We start from the raw sequence: 20,155 nt of genomic DNA, 5'->3' as shown, positions 1-20,155 counted from the left end.
AGTGAGCCGAGATTGCGCCACTGCACTCCAGCCTGGGAGACAGAGCAAGACTCCATCTCAAAAAAATAAAATAAAATGGCCAAAATTGAACTGATGATACCAAGAATTAGCAAAGATGTGGAGCAACAGGAACTTCCATATACTGCAGGTGGGAATGTAAAGTGAAAATTACCTTAAAAATTATTCTCAATATCTACTCAAGCTGAACATTCAAATATCCTATGGCCCATGAGTTCCATTCCTAGGTACACGCCTGTATTAGTCTGTTCTCACACTGCTATGAAGAAATTCTTTATAAAGAAAAGAAGTTTAATTGACTCACAGTTTCACATGGCCGGGAGGCCTCAGGAAACTTACAGTCATGGTGGAAGGCACCTCTTCACAGGGCAGCAGGAGAGAGAATTAGTGCCAAGTGAAGAGGGAAGCCCCTTATAAAACCATCAGATCTCGTGAGAACTCACCCACCACCATAAGAATAGCATGGGGGAACCGCTCCCATGATCTAATCACCTCCCACGAGGTCCCGCCCCCAACACATGGGGATTACAATTCAGAGATTGAGGTGGGGACACAGAGCCAGACCATATCAATGCCCAATGGAAATGCATATGAATAAATGCCAAAAGCCATGTGCAAAGATGTTCATAGCAGCACTATTTATGCCAGTCCAAACTGGAAACAGCTTTAATGTCCATTAGTAGTAGAATGGATAACTAAACTGTTTTATACTCAATGTGTGGATACCACACGGCAAGTGGAAAGAATGAGCCACTGCTCCTTTCAACAACCTGGATGAGTCTCACAAACAATGTGGAGTGTGAGGAGCCAGACACAAAGGAATATGTGCTCGTATCAGTCACCACAGAGCTTTGAACCAGCACTGGTTCCTGGTCATGAGAGTGTGTTCACCTTTAAACATTCATCAAGCTCTGCATGAAGATTCTGTGCTCTCGGCCCAAAGGCAGTGAGTTATCTCAATTGATTGCTCACAGTCAGTTACAGATTTAAGTCCTTGTTCCACTCTTTCTCCTCTTCTCACCGCTGCACTTGACTAATCTTAAAAAAAGGGAGAGAAAGATTTTGTGCTCTTTTCTGTATGTATGTTATATTTTACTTTAAAAGAAAGTGGAGGGGGGTGGCTGCGGATCATAGCCACCAGGCCACACATATGCAAATTAGAGTCTTCAAGCAACAGGTGATTCCAATATACACCCTGGCCAATGGCTGAGCTAGCTAGACAAAAGCCTTTATTTTCTTTAAAAAGATTTTGGGGCCGAACAAGGTGGCTTACGCCTGTAATCCCAACATTTTGGGAGGCCAAGGCGGGTGGATCGCTTGAGCCCAGGAGTTCAACATGGGCAACATGGCAAAACTTCATCTCTACAAAAAATGCAAAAATTAGCCCAGCTTGGTGGCATACCTGTAGTGCCAGCTGCTCGGGAGTCTTAGGTGGGAGGATTGCTTGAGCCTAAGAAGTGGAGGTTGCAGTGAGCCAAGATTGTGCCACTGCACTCCAGCCTGGGTGACAGAGAGAGACCTTGTGTTATAAAAAAAAAAAAAAAAAAAAAAGATTTTGGGCTGGGCGCGGTGGCTCACGCCTGTAATCCCAGCACTTTAGGAGGTCGAGGTGGGTGGATCACCTGAGGTCGGGAGTTCGAGACCAGCCTGACCAACATGGAGAAACGCCATCTTTACTAAAAATACAAAGACTAGCCAGGCGTGGTGATGCATGCCTGTAATCCCAGCTACTCAGGAGGCTGAGGCAGGAGAATCGCTTGAACCCATGAGGCAGAGGCTGCAGTGAGCTGAGATCTCGCCACTGCACTCCAGCCTGGGCAACAGAGCAAGACTCCATCTCAAAAAAAAAAAGAAAAAAGAACAATTAGCCACCACGCCTGGCTAATTTTTGTATTTTTAGTAAAGACAGGGTTTCGCCATGTTGACCAGGCTGGTCTCATACTCTTGACCTAAGGTGATCCACCCACCTCGGCCTCCCGAAGTGCTGGCATTACAAGTGTGAGCCACCACGCCCTGCAAGAAATAATTTTTTTTTTTGAGACAGAGTCTCACTGTCACCCAGGCTGGAGTGCGGTGGCGCAATCTTGGCTCACTGCAACCTCTGCCTCCTGGGTTTAAGCGATTCTCCTGCCTCAGCCTCCTGAGTAGCTGGGATTACAGGCGCCCACCACCACGCCTGGCTAATTTTTGTATTTTTAGTAGAGACGGGGTTTCACCATGTTGGTCAGGCTGGTCTCGAACTCCTTACCTCGTGATCCACCCGCCTCAACCTCCCAAAATGCTGGGATTACAGGCGTGAGACACCATGCCTGGCCAAGAAATAATTTTTCAATTTACCTAAACTATGTAGAAGTGTATATATATATATATATATATATATATATATATATATATATGTAAAATTTGTTTTTTGACCTTTTTGAAAACATTAAAGAGGCTGGGCGTGGTGACTCACACCTATAATCCCATAACTTTGGGAGACCAAGGCTGGCGGATCCCCTGAGGTCAGGAGTTCGAGACCACCTTTACCAACATGCGGAAACCCTGTCTCTACTAAAAATACAAAATTAGCTGGGTGTAGTGGCGCATGCCTATAATCCCAGCTACTCAGGAGGCTGAGGCAGGAGAATGGCTTGAACCCAGGAGGCAGAGGTTGCAGTGAGCAGAGATCATGCCACTGCACTCCAGCCTGGGTGACAGAGCAAGACTCCATCTCAATAAATAAATAAATAAATAAAAATAAAAATAAACATTAAAGAAACCATAAAAGGTATCATATGATGTGATTCTATGCCTTGCTTTTTTTTTCTCAAGAAAAGTCTTGGGTATTTTCCTGTCTCATAGTATGGTTTGAATGTCCCCTTAAACTGGTCACAGGATTTCATGTGGTGGCACCTGTAGCTTCGTAGCCATCCCTGTTGGAAGGCATTTCCAGTTTCCTGCTGTTCTGAACATTTGAACTGACACCTCTCTGTCACCATGTGCACTTTCCCCTAGGGTGGGTGAGAGGGCACGAGCGCCCTAGGATGCCTGGGAAGAGGTCCCATCAGTCTCCATCCCATGAGGAGTGGCTGGGAGGACCTCTCTCCCCCTTCACAACCTGCGTAACACGAAGTATTTTATTAAAGAGTCTGCTAATCGGATGGATAACAAGAGAGCCCATTATTATTCTAATGTCACTTCCTTGATTCTGTGAATATTTTTCGTATGTCTCCTGCCCATTTTTAGTATTTCTTGTGACGTGACTGTATCCTTCCCATGAGGGGAAAAAAGATAACTTTGAGTACATCAAAACTTACAACTTGTTTACCCCGGAAGGACACCATCATCAAAGTTAAAAGACCAGTTACCACCTGGAAGAAGATAGTTACAACATATTATAGACCTAAGGTTATTAACTACAATATATAAAGAGCACCTACAAATCAACAGGAAAAAGACAAGCAGCCAAATAGGAAGTGAGTCTAAGGTATGAACCCTTTGAAATTTTACAGGCAAAACTACACATGGCCAGAGAAGGAAAGCATCTTGCCCAAGGTCTCACATTCAGGGAATTATTGGTAGAGCTGGATCTAGGATGCAGGTTTCACTTCTTATCTCAGGCTTTTTCATCACTTCATTCTCACTTGGATGGTAAGAGGTGTAAGGGGTAGCCAGTACCCATTGACTCACTCCACTGACGTTTACTGAGCACCTGCCACATTCCAGGCCCAGGGCTAGGACCGGTGAAAAACACGGAGCGCCCAGGCTAGGGAAGAGGAGAGCAGTGGCTGAGTCAGGGTGGGGCCGGCTGCCCTGGCAGTGGGAGCGGGTGTCTCTGGGTACCTCAGCTGTCTCCTCCCTCCTGGTCAGCTTGTGTCCCCTCTCTTACAGAGTCAGGGCTGGAATACTACCCCCCTTCTCAGTACTTGCTGCCAGTTCTGGAGCAAGATGGAACCGAGAACTCTCGGGACAGCCCTGATGGGCCCACGGACAGATTCTCAAGGGAGGAGTTAGAGTGGCAGGTAAGACAAGCCAGCCTGCTGCACGCATACATGTGTGTGTGTGCGTGTGCGTGTGTGTGTGTTGAGGGAGCTGGGAATGGAAGGGGGCGGTGGTTCAGAGCTGCAGCTCCCAGATTCCTCCATAGAACTAGAACTGGCCTCCTGACGAGTTGAACTGCTTTTTCAAGGCCTGCTGTGGCAGCCTCACCCCACCAGCTTGCCAAGCACAAGCTGTGCCCTGCTGCTGTCTGTTCCCTGAACTAACCATGATCCTTCCCTCTTCAGGGCCTTTGAACAAGCAGCTCCATCTGTCTGGAATCTCTCCACTCACTTGTCTTATCCTTCAGTTCTTTTTTTTTTTTTTCCTTTTTTTGAGACAGGGTCTTGCTCCATCACCCAGGCTGGAGTGCAGTGGTGTGATCATAGCTCACTGCAGCCTTAACCTCCCGGGCTTAAGTGATCCTCCCACCTCAGACTCCCAAAGTGCTGGGATTATAGGCATGAGCCACCCTGCTCAGCCTCCTTCAGTTCTCAGTTTAAACATTACATCCTCTGAGAAGCTCCAGTCGAGGTCAGGTCTCCTGTTGTGTGTTCTCAGAGTGCCCTGCACAGTTCCTTGGTAGCACTTATCACAGCGCTAAATTGATGAGGAACTCTATGGGAAATGATCTGTCTCATGTCTGTCTCCCCTGCTGGATGAAGCTTTGTGAGAATAGGGATTGTGTCTGTAATGTTCATTGCTATCTCTCAGCAAATACTTCTGGACCAAATGCTACTCACTGTCTGGGACACACACCCACCATGCTCTGGGTCTAGTGAAGGAGTCAGACAGGCACATGTGTGAGCACCAGTGACAGGCTGGCCCTGTCAGGTCCTGGCGACAAGCTAGCACAGGACGACACAGAGGAGGAAGCTCAAAGGGTTTGCCACATTAGCCTGCGTGCCCCCTCTGCCGCCATCCCCAAGGCTCATGATCCAGGGTCCTCTGCTGGCTGGTAGATGGGGGAGGCCATCACTGGGCAGGAGTACCAGCTGCCGGGCATTTGGCTTCATATCTTCCACTGACTCTTAATCTCTGGTTCCTAGATGCCACCCTTTCCCATTTTCCACTGCTGCTGGGAATGCATTTGGGATATTATTACGATTATTATTATTATTATTATTATTATTATTATTTTACAGTTCAGCAAGAATTAGAGAGGGAGGAGAAGGCTGTATGTGAAAATTGTGCCAGTTCACATTCTCAGAAAATATTTGCAACACAGTCACTGGCTAAAGGATTCGTAGATTGAGCAGAGAAAGAACTCTTTCCAATCAGTAAGAAGAAAACCATCACAATAGAAAAAATATTGGGAGGCCGAGGCAGGTGGATCACTTGAGGCCAGGAGTTTGAGACCAGCTTGGCCAACGTAGTAAAACCCTGTCTCTACTGAAAATGCAAAACTTAGCCAGGCATGGAGGCGTGCACCTGTAATCCCAGCTACTCGGGAGGCTGAGGCACAAGAATCACTTGAATCCAGGAGGCAGAGGTTGCAGTGAGCTGAGATTGCGCCACTGCACTCCAGCCTGTCCAGGTGACAGAATGAGACTCCATCTCAAACAAACAAACAAACAAACAAACATTTAAAAATGCCAACTTTGCTGGTAATCAGAGGAGAGGCATGTTAAGTTAAGACAACATTGAAATACCATTTCCTTCCTCAAGATTGGCACACATTTTGACATGACAATTTCTGTTGGCCAGAGTATGGGAAAACAGGTGTCCTCATAAACTGCTCTTGGGAGTGAAAATTGGTATCACAACTTTGGAGGATAATTTGACAGTAGGTGTCAAAAAAGATTTTATTATTTATTTATTTATTTTTTTTTTGAGATGGAGTCTCACTCTGTTGCCCAGGCTGGAGTGCAGTGGTGCAATCTTGGCTCACTGCAACCTCCATCTCCCGGGTTCAAGCGATTCTCCTGCCTCAGCCTCCCGAGTAGCTGGGATTACAGGCATGCGCCACCATGCCCGGCTAATTTTGTATTTTTAGTAGAGACGGGGTTTCACCATGTTGGCCAGGCTGGTCACGAACTCCTGACCTCAAGTGATCTGCCCACCTCGGCCTCCCAAAGTGCTGGGATTACAGGTGTGAGCCACCACACCTGCCAGATGTCAAAAATTTTCATGGGCACAGCCCGTGATCCAGAAGTTCCGCTTCTCAATGTATACCCAAGATAAATGCTTGCATGAGGAGACATTTGCAGGAGTGTTTATTGCAGCCTTATTTGTAGTATTGGATGCCCCCCAAATGTTTGTCAGTGAGAAGGCACTGCCCCTGGGTCATGTGCACACCATGAGATGGAGCATTTGAGCCTCGGCTCGCTGGGACGCATGGATTAGTGAAAAGGGCAGATTGCAGAACAGGATGGGCTAGTCTATTTCCATTCTTATGTTTAAAAAGAAAACTCAATCAACACCAGCCTGGGCAATGTGGCGAGACCCTGTCTCTACAAAAAAATACAAAAAAATTAGCCAGGCATAGTGGCACGTGCCTGTGGTCCCAGCTACTAGGGAGGCTAAGGTGGGAGGATGGCTTAAGCCCAGGAGGTTGGAGTTTGCAGTGAGCCAAGATTACACCACTGCACCCCATCCTGAGTAACAGAACTAGACCCTATCTCAAAAAAGAAAGAAAAAGAAAACTCAAAACAAAAAAAGGAAACAGACAGGTAGTTGCCAGTGGCTGGAGTGGGAAGAGGATTTGATGATGAAGTGGCATGAGCGAATTTTCGAGGGTGATGGAATTGTTTTCTTTTTTCTTTTTGAGACAGAGTCTCACTCTGTCACACTAGGCTGGAGTGCACTGGCATGATCTCAGCTCACTGCAACCTCTGCCTCTCAGGTTCAAGCAATTCTCCTGCCTTAGCCTCCCGAGTAGCTGGGATTACAGGCACCTGCCACCACGCCTGGCTAAGTTTTGCATTTTGTTAGTAGAGACGGGGTTTCACCATGCTGGCCAGTCTGGTCTCGAACTCCTGAACTCAAGTGATCCACTTGTCTCAGCCTCCCAAAGTGCTGGGATTACAGGCATGAGCCACCGCGCCCAGCCAGAATTGTTTTCTATCTTAATTGTGTTTAGAGGTTACAGAACTCTATGCATATATAAAGATTCATAGAATTGTTCACTAACATTGGGTGAATTAGAGTAAATAGATTATACTTGATTAAAAAAAAGTTTATATATGCACACAAATACAAATATATTTCTTTCCCAAAGGCACAAATTATATATGTACAGATGCATGCCTTGGGCCTGATAATGACAGTTACACCTGACAGGAGGTGTGGGGTGGGAGGGGAACCAGGGTTAGGCTGGAGTGGTCAGTAGGTGCTTTAGTTTTTTATACCATGTTTCAAACTTTTACAAGGAGAATATATTGAGATGTTATCTGTATAATTGAAGATTAATTTTAAAAATTCCTACCATTAGTATAGGCAAAATCCTATTTATAGGTTGCTGCTTTTATAATTCAGAGACTGATCCTGTTCTCAAAACAGGATAACTAAATAGAAGGACCATTCAAAAAATACCTGTGTGCCAGGCGCAGTGGCTCATGCCTATAATCCCAGCACTTTGGGAGGCCGAGTCGGGTGGATGCTTGAGCTCAGGAGTTTGAGACCATCCTGGGTAACATAGCAAGACCTTGTCTCTACCAAAAATACAAAAAATTAGCCAGGCATGGTGGTGCGTGCCTGCAGTCTCAGCAACTTAGGAGGCTGAGGTGGGAGGATCACTAGAGCCCAGGAGGTCGTGGCTACAGTGAGCTGAGATTGTGCCACTGCACTCCAGCGTGGGCAAGAGTGAGACTCCATCGCAAAGAAAAAACTTGTGTGGGCCGGGCGCAGTGACTCATGCCTATAATCCCAGCACTTTGGGAGGCCGAGGCAAATGGATCACCTGAGGTCAGGAGTTCGAGACCAGCTTGGCCAATATGGTGAAACCCTGTCTCTACTAAAAATACAGAAAATCAGCCGGGTGTGGTGGTGGGTGCCTGTAATCCCAGCTACTCAGGAGGCTGAGGCAGGAGAATTGCTTGAACCCAGGAGGTGGAGGTTGCAGTGAGCCAAGATTGTGCCATTATTGCACTCCAGCCTGGGCAACAAGAGTGAAACTCCGTCTCAAAAAAAAAAAAAAAAAAAGAAGAACCTAACTCTTGTGTATGTATGTATTGCTGTTTAATTACATCAATAATAAATAAATTAATTAAACACCAATAATCACATTACATTATTGATGTTTAATACCTGCTCCTTGTTATAAATTTAAACAATACAGACAATTACAAACCAAGTGAATGTCAACCCTTCCACCCTGCACTCCCGTTGCCTGGAGGTAGTCATCGTTAACTGATTAATGACTGTCCTTCTTGACCTTTGACTCAATACCTTCACACATATGCTCAGAGTTGAGTTTTCTTGATGATGTTTTTGCAAAAGTAGAATCATGCTACACACAGGTGAGGGATCTCACACATTCGCCCCATTGGCGGTTGTGTAATAGTCCACTGTATGGATGCACCATGACTTACGGACAGATGTTGATAGATGTATGAGTTATTTCCAGTGTTTTTGCTCTTTTGAATAATTCTGCAGGAAGTTGTACCCACACCTTTGTGCACTGTGAGTATTTTGGTGGACTGGAACCGGGTGCTGTAGGTGTGTTACGCAGATATCCATGGGCATCAGATATCCCATTTCCTGCTCTGCTCTTCAGACCACCATCCCTGCTCAGGGCTGCATCCCAGAACTGTCTTGAAGAGCCCCCTCCTACGGTGCCATGCACACAGTGACAGCCCAGGGGTTCTCATCAGGTGTTCACTGGAACCACCTGGTGCCCTTGATCAATACGGATCCCCTCATCCCCCGACCCCACCATTCTGAGGCAGTGGTCTGGGGTGGGCCAGAGTTTGTATAACATCAGGCCACCCGGGGGTTCCTGGTGCCCATGCCAGGGAGAACCACTGCTGCCACCCTCTCTTGACCACTGTCTTTTTTTCTTCCCAGAACAGGTTCTCAGACTATGAGAAGAGGAAGGTAAGAAAATGCCTTTACCCTTCTGTCACTCTTTTCTCATTCAAGATCTCAACTCATAAAATATTTGGGAAAATGACTTCTTCCCATCTCAGAATTAGAGGTCACAGTAATGCCTTCCTCTTACACGCACAGTCTGCTGCATCCTCACATGCCTCAGGTGGGTGGTAGAGCATCCATGGGACAGGTGCAGAGACTGAGGCTCAGAGGGGTTGAGCCTAGCACCGGGCTCTAGACCACTAGCCTCTTCCTGTGAACAGCTTGTTTTCTTACAGTTGGGCCCTGGAGGAGAGTGGGGGTTGCTCAGCATGAAGACCTGGAGCCTGCCCTGTCAGTGTTGAGGGGTGGATTCTCCCGACTTCTGTGTCCTAACTCCCCCAGGGCCTGTGCTGACAGTCACCAGGATCTGTGTCTTGCAGGAACAGAAGATGCTGGAGAAACTCGAGTTTGAACGGCGCCTGGAACTGGGGCAGCGGGAGCACGCCCAGCTCCTTCAGCAGAGCAGCAGCCAGAAGGATGAGATCCTTCAGACGGTCAAGGAGGTTTGTGAGCCGCCTGCTAGGGTCCAGCCTGGCTGCACCCCCCAGCCAGTGGCCTCCTGGCTTGGGCCAAGGTCCCTGGGATGTGGAAAGGAAGTGGGATGAAGCTGTCACTTCCTTCTGTCCCCCAGCACCTGGGAGGGCCCTTACAGATCACCCAGCCCAGCCTCCCTGTGTGCAGATGGACACTGTAGCCTACTGGGAGGAGCTGGCCCGAGGTCACACAAAAAGGATTGGCAAGGCAGGGTGGGAAAACCAGCCTCTTAACCCCAGTCAGTACCCCTCACGGCGTCTGAGGGGGTCCCAGGGGCTCAGGACCCCTACCTCCGGCTGCAGGAGCAGTCCCGGCTGGAGCAGGGCCTGAGTGAGCACCAGCGCCACCTCGACGCAGAGCGGCAGCGGCTGCAGGAGCAGCTGAAGCAGACGGAACAGAACATTTCCAGCCGGATCCAGAAGCTGCTGCAGGACAATCGGAGGTTGGGCTCTGCTCCTCGGCCCCAGCCCCAGAGTCCTTCCCCGTGCAGTCCCCTGAGGAGCCGGGAGGAGTGTGTTTCTCCCTCACTGCCTCTGCCCCTGTCCCGGGCTTCCCTTGTCAGGATCCAGTCTGGGTGCTTCAACTGGCACCAGCGTAGAGAGAAAAGAATCTGACCCAGTCATTACAAAGTCTGGTTTCTTAGCATGAGACTGCTACCAGATTGGACCTGCGGCCTCGGGCAAATGTTTCCCCACTGGGCCCCAAGCTTCCCATCTATAAAGTGAGTGGGTTTGACAAGATAGTTGGGATCACATCCTGCTCCAGTATTTTGGGTTCTGCGTAAGCCGTTGCACTGAGTTCAGCTGTTCACCTGTAGTGAGATTTGCCTTAACAAACCCTGTGCGAGGTACGAGCTAGTAAGAGCAGATCTTGATGGGACTGGGGAGACATGGCGCCAGAAAAGCCTGAGAAGTCTAGTGAGGGGGCCCATTGCAGGATGATTCCAGAAACAGGCTCCAGCCATATGCCCTGCCACTTCCAGGCCTCTTTTTTCTAACCCTGAATCACTCGTTCCTCCCTCACCTGTCAGTTTCAAAAGTACCTGCATGAGTTCAGGAAACCAGTCATTTGTTGGATGCTTCTTATGTGCCAAGCTTGTTACATCTATTTCCTCATTAACTCTTTACAAATGCACCAAGAAGCTGGGTTGTTTTCATTTTGTTTTGTTTGAGACAGAGTCTTGCTGTGTCACTGAGGCTGGAGTGCAGTGGTGTGCTCTTGGCTCACTGCAACCTCCTTCTCCCAGGTTCAAGCAATTCTCTTGCCTCAGCCTCCCAAGGAGCTGGGACTACAGGCTTGGGCCACCACGCCTGGCTAATTTTTGTAGAGATAAGGTTTCTCCATGTTGACCAGGCTGGTCTCGAACTCCTGACCTCAAGTGATCTATCCACTTCAGCCTCCCAAAGTGCTGGGATTACAGATGTGAGCCACTGTGTCTGGCTGGGTTTTTTTTATTCTTCTAATTTCATAGGTGAGGAAACCTGGGACTTGAGTGGTTTCAGTAACTGGCTAAGAACCCAGAGCTTCAAGGTGGTGGAGCCAAGGTGACCCCAGCCCATTTCCTAAGCCCCTCTGCACAGCTAACGCAGTGAGACAGGAAACAGGCCTGCTGGTGACTGCCAGGACCTTTTATGATTTTCTCCACAGACAAAAGAAAAGCTCCGAGATTTTGAAATCGCTGGAAAATGAAAGGTAAGTGTTCTTCCAGGGGAGGGCAGCATTTTTTTTTTTTTTTTTTTTTTGAGACGGAGTCCTGCACTGTCGCCAGGCTGGAGTGCAGTGGCACAATCTCGGCTCAATGCAACCCCCGCCGCCCAGGTCCAAGCAATTCCCCTGCCTCAGCCTCCCGAGTAGCTGGGACTATAGGCGCATACCACCACCAGCTAATTTTTTGTATTTTAGTAGAGACGGGGTTTCACCGTGTTAACCAGGATGGTCTCGATCTCCTGACCTCGTGATCTGCCCGCCTCGGCCTCCCAAAGTACTGGGATTGCAGGCGTGAGCCACTGCTCCCGGCCAAGGAGGGCAGCTTTGAGGAGAGAATGTCTTGTGATTCTCCAGAGGATTATGCCAGGACATTTCCCTAAAGCTATAAGGAGATTCACCTCCTTAGACGATATTTAATTACAAAGAATCATTGTCTTCAAGTTCATTAAAACATATGTACACTTCTGAAAAACATTCAGAGACATGAATAAGGCTAGATATATAATGTCCAACTATATTCCTAGTATAAAAAGTTCAGGCCAGGCGCAGTGGCTCACATCTGTAATCCCAGCACTTTGGGAGGCCGAGGTGGGCAGATCACTTGAGGTCAGGAGTTTGAGACCATCCTGGCCAACATGGCAAAACGCTGTCTCTACTAAAAATCAAAACTTAGCCAGGAGTGGTGGCAGGCGCCTGTGGTTCCAGCTAAAAAAAAAAAAGAAATTCAGAAAAAAAATCTATATTTCTGGAAAGAAAAATTATTTAGTTACATAAATTATGTATGGAGGAATAACCTGCAGCCATTAAATGTCTTATTGAATAATATTTCTCATTAAGGGAAAACATAACATATTGCTAATGGAAAAAGTGACAGGCTATATTTATAGCAGAATTTTTCGTATATCTTTTTTTTTTGAGACGGAGTCTCACTCTGTCACCCAGGCTGGAGTGCAGTGGCACGATCTCGGCTCACTGCAACCTCCACCTCCCAGGTTCAGGCGATTCTCCTGCCTCAGCATCCCGAGTAGCTGGGATTATAGGCGCATACCACCAGGTCCGGCTGATTTTTGTATTTTTAGTAGAGATGGAGTTTCACCATGTTGGCCAGGCCGGTCTCAAACTCCTGACCTCAAGTCATCCGCCTGCCTCAGGCTCCCAAAGTGCTGGGATTACAGGTGTGAGCCACCGCACCCGGCCATGTGACTATTTGTGAAGGAAATATTTAAAGGACATTTTGCTAGGTGCCAACTTACCTTCCCAAAAACATTCTGCCAGTTTACACTCCTCTCAGCAGTGTAGGAAAGTGCCCATTTCTCCACCACCATCACCATCACCAACAGTTACCAGTTTTCTCACTGTCAACCAACCTAGTAGGTGAAAAGATTTTACTTTCTTTAGTTACCAGTAATGTTAAGCATCTTTCCAGATGTTTATTGATCACTTGAATTTCAGCATTGGCTATTTGCTTCTTTTGCCCATTTTCTAAGGGAGCGTCCATCTTTTTACACAAGATACTCGAACTACAGGCTGAAGGCGAACAGAGGGCCCCAAGGGTTGCTTGTGATGCGGTAGGCATCCAGAGAGCCCATCTAGGTGTAGGTTGCCAAATCAAGGAGGCCTTCCTGGAGGAGGTGGTGTTCATCTGCTGGGATTCCCTGTTGGAAATGTTAAATTTGCTGAATGAATGGATGGATTTTTTTCTAGAATAAGAATGGAACAGTTGATGTCCATAACCCAGGAGGAGACTGAGAACCTGCGGCGACGTGACGTTGCCTGTGAGTTTTGGGATGGGGAGCTTGTGAACACGCTGCCTGCTGGCTGGGCTGGCAGGGTGGATGGCCCTCCCTCTGTTGGCCATGCATGGAGGGTCCTGAGTGTTAGCCCTCGAGAGGGGCAGTCAAGTCCTGCCATGGAGCACAGGCTCTGGGGTCAGCCTAGATGTGGATGCAGAGTCCCAGTTCAGACACCCACCATGTGACCTTAGGGACATTACTGCTTACTGCTCCCCAACTTTTCCAAGCCTCGGTTTTCTTAGCTATAAAATGGAGGAAATGGGCCAGGTGTCGGGGCTCATGCCTGTAATCCCAGCGCTTTAGGAAGCCGAGGCTGGAGGATCACATGAGCCCAGGAGTTCAAGGCTGCAGTGAGCTGTGATCACACTACTGCACTCCAGCCTGGGTAACACAGCGAGACCATTTCTCAAAAAAAAAAAAAAAAAAAAAGAAAGTCCAAATGCCCCCAAATAGAGGATTGTTTAAATAAATGTTGGTGATCCATATGCTGTGGCACTCTGCAGTATTAGCATCCCATTAGCATGTTATCAGGGGGAGTGTTCATAAAAATGGGAAGTGGGATGATACCATTTTCATTTTTTTAATTGTAAAATATGCATCATGTAAACTTTACCATCTTAATCACTTTATTTTATTTTATTTATGTTTTAAGACAAAGTCTCGCTCTGTTGCTCAGGCTGGAGTACAGTGGTGCGATCTTGGCTCACTGCAACCTCCGCCTCCCAGGTTTAAGCGATTCTCCTGCCTCAGCCTCCGAGTAGCTAGGATCACAGATGCACACCACCACACCAGGCTAATTTTTGTATTTTTAGTAGAGATGGGGTTTTGCCATGTTGGCCAGGCTGCTCTTGAACTCCTGACCTCAAGTGATCACCTGCCTCGACCTCCTGAAGTGCTGGTATTACAGGCGTGAGCCACCGCGCCTGGTCTTCATTTTAAAATATATTAGTTCTGTGGCATTATTGTTATACAACTGCCACCACCATCCATCGCCAGAACTTTTTCATCTTCCTCAACTGAAACTGTCCCTAGTAAACACTAACTCCCTGTGCCCCCCTCCCCTCAGCCCCTGGGAATCAACATTCTACTTTCTGTGTATGGATTTGAGTGTTATAAGTACCTTCTATATGTGGAATCATACAATATTTCTCCTTTTGTGTCTACCATATTTCACTTAGCATAATGTCCTCGGGTTCATCCATGTTATAGCATGTGTTTGAATTTCTTTCCCTTTTTTTTTTTTTTTCCTGTTTCTTTATTTCTAAACACTGGCCCACCAGGGAAAAATTTTCTTCCTTTTTAATACTAAATAATGTTGCATTTCCTGTATATGCCACATTTTCTTTCTTTCTTTTTTCCTTGCTCTGTCACCAGGCTGGAGGGCAGTGGTGTGAACATGCTCACTGCAGCCTCCACCTCCTGGGCTCAAGCAATCCTCCCACTACAGCCTCCCAAGTAGTGGGGACTAGAGACACACGCCACCTCACCTGGCTAATTTTTTTTTTTTTTTGAGATAGGGTCTCACTCTGTTGCCCAGGCTGGTCTCAAACTCCTGGGCTCAAGCAGTCCTCCCACCTTGGCCTCCCGTAAGTGCTTATATTACAGGTGAGCCGCCATGTCCAGCCTCTACATTTTCTTTATCCATTCATCTATCAATGGGAATGTGGGTTGTTTCCACTTTTTGACTCTTATGAATAATGCTACAAATGTGTGTGTACAAACATCTATTCTAGTTTCTTTCAATTATTTTTTTTGATTTTTCTTTTCTTTTTTTTTTTTTGAGATAGGGTCTTGCTCTGTTGCCCAGGCTGGAGTGCAGTGGCATGATCTCAGCTCATGCAACCTCTGTCTCCCGGGTTCAAGCGATTCTCCTGCCTCAGACTCCCAAGTAGCTGGGATTACAGGCAACTGCCACCATGCCCAGCTAATTTTTGTATTTTTAGTACAGACACAGTTTCGCCATGTTGGCCAGGCTGGTCTCGAACTCCTGACCTCTGGTGATCCACCTGCCTTGGCTTCCCAAAGTGCCGGGATTACAGGCATAAGCCACCACGCCTGGCCTATTTTAATTTGTTTAATTCCTAAATGCATAAAAATTGACTAGAAGAATATATATATCAAAATGGAATAATATTTCTGGATGACAAGATCACAGGAGATGTTATGTATGTGCTATTCAGTGTTTTACAATTAGCCTTCCAAGCATACGTTGCTTTTATAGTTAAAAAGAACAGGCCGGGCGCAGTGGCTCACCTGTAATCCCAGCACTTTGGGAGGCCAAGGCGGGCGGATCACGAGGTCAAGAGATCGAGACCATCCTGGCTAACACAGTGAAACCCTGTCTCTATTAATAATACAAAAAATTAGCCGGGCGTGGTGGTGGGCGTCTGTAGTCCCAGCTACTCGGGAGGCTGAGGAGGAGAATGGCGGGAACCTGGGAGGCAGAGCTTGCAGTGAGCTGAGATCGCACCACTGCACTCCAGCCTGGGTGACAGAGCGAGACTGCATCTCAAAAAACAAAACAAAACAAAAAGGAACAAAGGGTTTTTTTTAAGATAACTATCAGGTAGGTAACCAGGTGAGGCCTCAAGGCCTGTTCCTCAGTTCCTGTGGAAATCCCTGCTGCCTCCCTGCCCAGGCGCCCCAGGAGCAGCCACTCCACTCAGCTGTCCCCACCTCATGTTCCCACAGCTGCCATGCAGCAGATGCTGACTGAGAGCTGTAAGAACCGGCTCATCCAGATGGCCTACGAATCTCAGAGGCAGAACTTGGTCCAGCAGGCCTGTTCCAGGTAAGGTAAGGAAGAGGAGTCCCAGGTGAGGGAGCTGGGGGAGCTGGCTCAGGGCCCAAGACCGTGGGATGAGAGCTGGGCACTAAACCTCCCGCCCTGGGCCACCCCAGCCTCTGCTCTGCTGTTAGGGGCAAGTGATGGCTGCTCTTCCTGAGTTTTCTAGCCGGATCCATGATTCAGTGTTGGGCTGTGTTAAAGTGGTAACAGTCATTCCCATTTCTTGTGCACTTCCTGTGTGGCAGGCACTCGGCTAAGCGATGAACCGCATTCGCTGATTGATTCTAGGAGGGACTGAATTGTTATTAGCCCCATTTCACAATCGCAACTCAGGTTCTGAGAAACTGTATAACGCACCCAAGGAAGCAAGCCAGCAGGTGGCGGAGCCAGGATTTGAGCCCAGCAGAGGGGAGGGGTGTGCTCTTGACTGTGGTACACTCATCAGTGTCTGAGGACCCCCACGGTTGGGGGTGGGATGCCCTGGAAGGATAAGTGAAGGGGTTGCTTTCATGCTGATGGCTGCTCTGGGGTCCGGCTCCCTGTGCTCACTGGGCACTGTGGGTTTGTTGGAGGTTCCACAGGTGCCCAGCAGAGCCAGTGGGGAAAACTCAGTCAGTGCTCAGGAGCCCCAGACAGGGACAGGCCAGCAGCCCTGGATGCCCTGTTTCTCCTCCCATGCAGGTGGCTGGCACTGCTGCCACCCTCCAGGGCGCCTGGACTGTGCGGGCCTCCCCTGGGTCCCTGCAGATGTGGGAATTTCTCCCCCCTTTCCTGATATGTGACACTGTGCTTAGGAGTTGCAAGCGCAGGGGTCAAACAGACCTGGATCCAGGTCCCACTTCTGCTTACTAACCGTGAGGTCTCAGGCAAGTCTCTTTCCTTCCTTGGGCTTCAAATTCCTTATCAGATAAATCATAGTACCTACCTGTAGAGTTGGTGGAGAATTTGATGAGTGTTGATGAGCATAATCTCTAGTGCATAAAGGTCCAATAAATATTTGCTATTGTTGTGAAGCAGGGACCTCACTGGGAAAAAATAGTTGCTATTATGAAATAAACAAAGCCAAGATGGTGGCTGGGCGCAGTGGCTCACGCCTGTAATCCCAGCACTTTGGGAGGCCGAGGTGGGTGGATCACCTGAGGTCGGGAGTTTGAGACCAGCCTGGCCAACATGGTAAAACCCCGTCTCTACTAAAAATACAAAAAATTAGCCAAACGTAGCAGTGGGCGCCTGTAATCCCAGCTACTTGGGAGACTGAGGCAGGAAAATTGCTTGAACCTGGGAAGTGGAGGTTGCAGTGAGCCACGATCACACCACTGCACTCCAGCCCGGGTGACAGAGCAAGACTCTGTCTCAAACAAACAACAAAAAAAAACCAAGATGGTGCCAAAGCACAGACATACGTGAGGCTGCAGGTTCTTGTGCCCAAATCAAGGGCTGCTCCTTGCTCCCTGCCCAGGGTGAGAGTGCCGGGAAGGACAGCTTTGTCATACTTCGGTGGCTCACCACCCATGGGAGTCAGGAGCTCCCCACCCATGGAGGTGGCTGGGCAGAGGCAGGCATCCACTTCCGGGGAGTGCTGGGGAGGGGATTCTGGTGGCGGGTTGGGTGAGAGGACCTGGAAGCATCTCTCTCCCAGCTCCCAACTCGATCCCCTTCCCTCCAGGCCATGGGATTCTGACAGACTCAGTGTCTGTGGCCCACCCAGGGCCCGGCTCCCAGCAGGTACTCCGTGAGTGTGGTCCACTGAAGAAATGGGTTATCTTGATCTCCTCCAAGGGGCCTGGCACATAGTAGGTGCTCGGGAAACGTTCCAAGAATGAATGAATTTGCTGTCTTTCTGGCAGCATGGCCGAAATGGATGAACGATTCCAGCAGATTCTGTCGTGGCAGCAAATGGATCAGAACAAAGCCATCAGCCAGATCCTGCAGGAGGTGAGCCCTCGCCCAGAGCCTGAGGGTGGGGGCTCAGGAGGGAGGTTCAGGAGCCAGGGCAGAGTGCAGAGCTCCACACGGAGCCCTTCCTAGACAGCATGTGGGACCACAGAGGTTTGTGACCATAGAAGTGTACAAGTGATCAGGGTGAGGGGTGGAGAGAGGCTGAGGGGGGGCCCGGGGGATGGTCTTCTGGTCACTAAAATCCACAGAAGCACCTCCACCTGCTCTCTGGCAGGCTCCTACCCCCATCCTGTGTAGGAGGCTCCATTGGAAGGACTTAAGTGGCAGGAGGTGATGGTGACCACACCATGGAGGTCAGGGCACAGAGGACGCTGTGGGACCTCTGGCCTCTTCTCATGTCCAGACCTGCTGTGCTGCTATCTGCTCTTCCATCTCTGCGGTGCTCAGGAGGTGCCTGGCAGGGCTCTTGAGTGGATGAAACGAAGGGCCCCTGTGACCTCCTCCCCTTCGGTGTCCATATTACTCTGTTTAGCGTTTTTGTTTTCTTTTTTTGAGATGGAGTTTCCCTCTTGTTGCCCAGTTTGGAGTGCAGTGGTGCGATCTCGGCTCACTGCAACCTCTGTCTCCCAGGTTCAACTGATTCTCCTGCCTCAGCCTCCCAAGTAGCTAGGATTACAGGCACCCACCAACACGCCCAACTAATTTTTGTATTTTTAGTAGAGATGGGGTTTTGCCACGTTGGCCAGGCTGGTCTCGAACTCCTGACCTCAGCTGATCCACCCACCTCGGCCTCCCAAAGCGCTGGATTTACAGGCATCAGACACCGTGCCCGGCCTGTTTAGCTTTTTATTTTCCTTTTTTTCTTTTCTTTTTTTTTAAGACAAGGTCTTGCTCTGTTGCCCAGGATGAGTGAAGTGATGTGATGATCACAGTTCACTGCAGCCTCAAACTCCTGAGCTCAAACGATCCTCCCACCTTTGCCTCCTGAGTAGCGGAGACTATAGGGCCACCATGCCCAGCTAATTTTTTTTATTTTTTGTAGAGACACAGTTTCCCTATGTTGTCCAGGCTGGTCTCAAACTCCTGGGCTCAAGCAATCCTCCTGCCTCGGCCTCCCAGAGTGCTGGGATTACAGACATGAGCCACCGGCCTGTTCAGCTCTTTCCTGCAGCCCCGTGGGAGTCTTGCCGCTGCCTCCCTTCTTCTCTCGCCTTTCTCCCCTGTCCTCTGCGTGTTTGTCATCCCACCCTGCTCCTTTCTCCCTAATTTCAATCTCTGTTCTAAAATGGTTTGACTTAGTATCTGTGGAGCTTGTCTGAGGAAAATTCTCCATTTCTCAGAGGAGGCATCTGCCTTGTGGTTAAGTGGGGCTCGGGAGCTGGATAGGCTTGGTGTGTGTCCCAGCGCCGCTGATTCATGCCTCTGAGTGTCACTCCCCATCTGCGAAGTGGGGCAGTAAAAGCACCCCCACGGTCCACTGTGGTGGAAACTCAGGGTGTGATGCCGGAAGTGCATCAAGTAGAGGCTGCCCGAAGTGAGCCCCTAGTATCATCTTAAGGTTTACACAAGTGAGGTGAAATCTTCTCCCTCTCTCAGAAAAAAAACCCATCCATTAAGGTGCTTTGTACACAGCTTTTGCTTTTCACAGGGATGGGGCTGCAGGGAAAAGTGTGGGCACGGCTCCTGCTGAGGGCTGGTGGTCTGTGTTGCAGAGCGCGATGCAGAAGGCTGCGTTCGAGGCACTCCAGGTGAAGAAAGACCTGATGCATCGGCAGATCAGGGGCCAGGTGAGCGCTGGGGCTGGGGTCCCTGGACCTGCTCTCTCAGAGACTTGCAGAGTGGCCCTCCAGGGCGGCAGGTCGCAGCAGTTGAGGTTTGAACCCCGGCTCCTTGGCTTGCTAGCCCAGCAAGAGGTCGAGGCCTTGCCCTCAGAACCTCCCTTTGCTCCCAGCCTTGTGTCGGGGCTGCTGGGAGGGTGTCTAGAGACCTCCTATTCCGGGGTCTGGCGAGGGTCTTGCCAGCGAGGCGGGTCTCCACCACGCCTGGGCCAGGGAGGCCGGTGCTGATGTGTGGCTTTGACTGCTCCAGCTGCCTCTGCTGTCCCTGCTCCAGGCAGGACTTCCCCACTGGGAAAAGCAGCCGGCGCAGGCCCCAGCGCTCCTATAGCTCAGACCGACAGAGGCGTCTCGGGGGCATATAGTATTTCCCCCAGAAGAGGGCAGGGGGAGCTGTGAGCCACCGTGGTCCTGACGCCTGCTGAAAAGTGACCTCAGCCCAGGAGGAGGCGGTCCTCCTCGTAGACCCTCCCTCATGTGACAAGTAC

The 20,155-nt window shown here is 49.2% G+C and overlaps 1 protein-coding gene and 1 long non-coding RNA gene across 6 annotated transcripts in view; one reads left to right on the top strand and one right to left on the bottom strand.

Moving 5' to 3' along the window:
- Positions 1-20,155, top strand: part of LRSAM1 (leucine rich repeat and sterile alpha motif containing 1) — a 51,349-nt gene that overhangs the window by 17,734 nt on the left and 13,460 nt on the right. For 4 of the 5 annotated variants that reach the window (XM_034929093.3, XM_003822287.6, XM_008975806.4 and 1 more), the window contains exons 10-18: positions 3,892-4,022; positions 9,046-9,075; positions 9,492-9,614; positions 9,948-10,087; positions 11,293-11,337; positions 13,057-13,127; positions 15,837-15,936; positions 17,781-17,868; positions 19,545-19,619. In XM_034929093.3, the coding sequence (XP_034784984.2) occupies positions 3,892-4,022; positions 9,046-9,075; positions 9,492-9,614; positions 9,948-10,087; positions 11,293-11,337; positions 13,057-13,127; positions 15,837-15,936; positions 17,781-17,868; positions 19,545-19,619 (803 nt within the window). Of the gene's footprint in view, positions 1-3,891; positions 4,023-9,045; positions 9,076-9,491; positions 9,615-9,947; positions 10,088-11,292; positions 11,338-13,056; positions 13,128-15,836; positions 15,937-17,780; positions 17,869-19,544; positions 19,620-20,155 lie in introns of those variants that run through there. The other variant, XM_055117587.2, reaches the window with a different exon arrangement.
- LOC134728560 (uncharacterized) lies at positions 642-19,555 on the bottom strand. Its single transcript, XR_010109087.1, has 3 exons — positions 15,399-19,555; positions 12,606-12,719; positions 642-1,056 (listed from the first exon to the last, which is right to left on the bottom strand). It is a non-coding gene; the product is annotated as an uncharacterized LOC134728560 (long non-coding RNA).

Source organism: Pan paniscus, chromosome 11 (genome assembly GCF_029289425.2).
Source record: "Pan paniscus chromosome 11, NHGRI_mPanPan1-v2.0_pri, whole genome shotgun sequence".
Classification (NCBI taxonomy): Eukaryota; Metazoa; Chordata; class Mammalia; order Primates; family Hominidae; genus Pan; species Pan paniscus.
The sequence above is the reverse complement of the archived record's forward strand: the minus strand, read 5'-3'. Positions and strand labels throughout refer to the sequence as shown.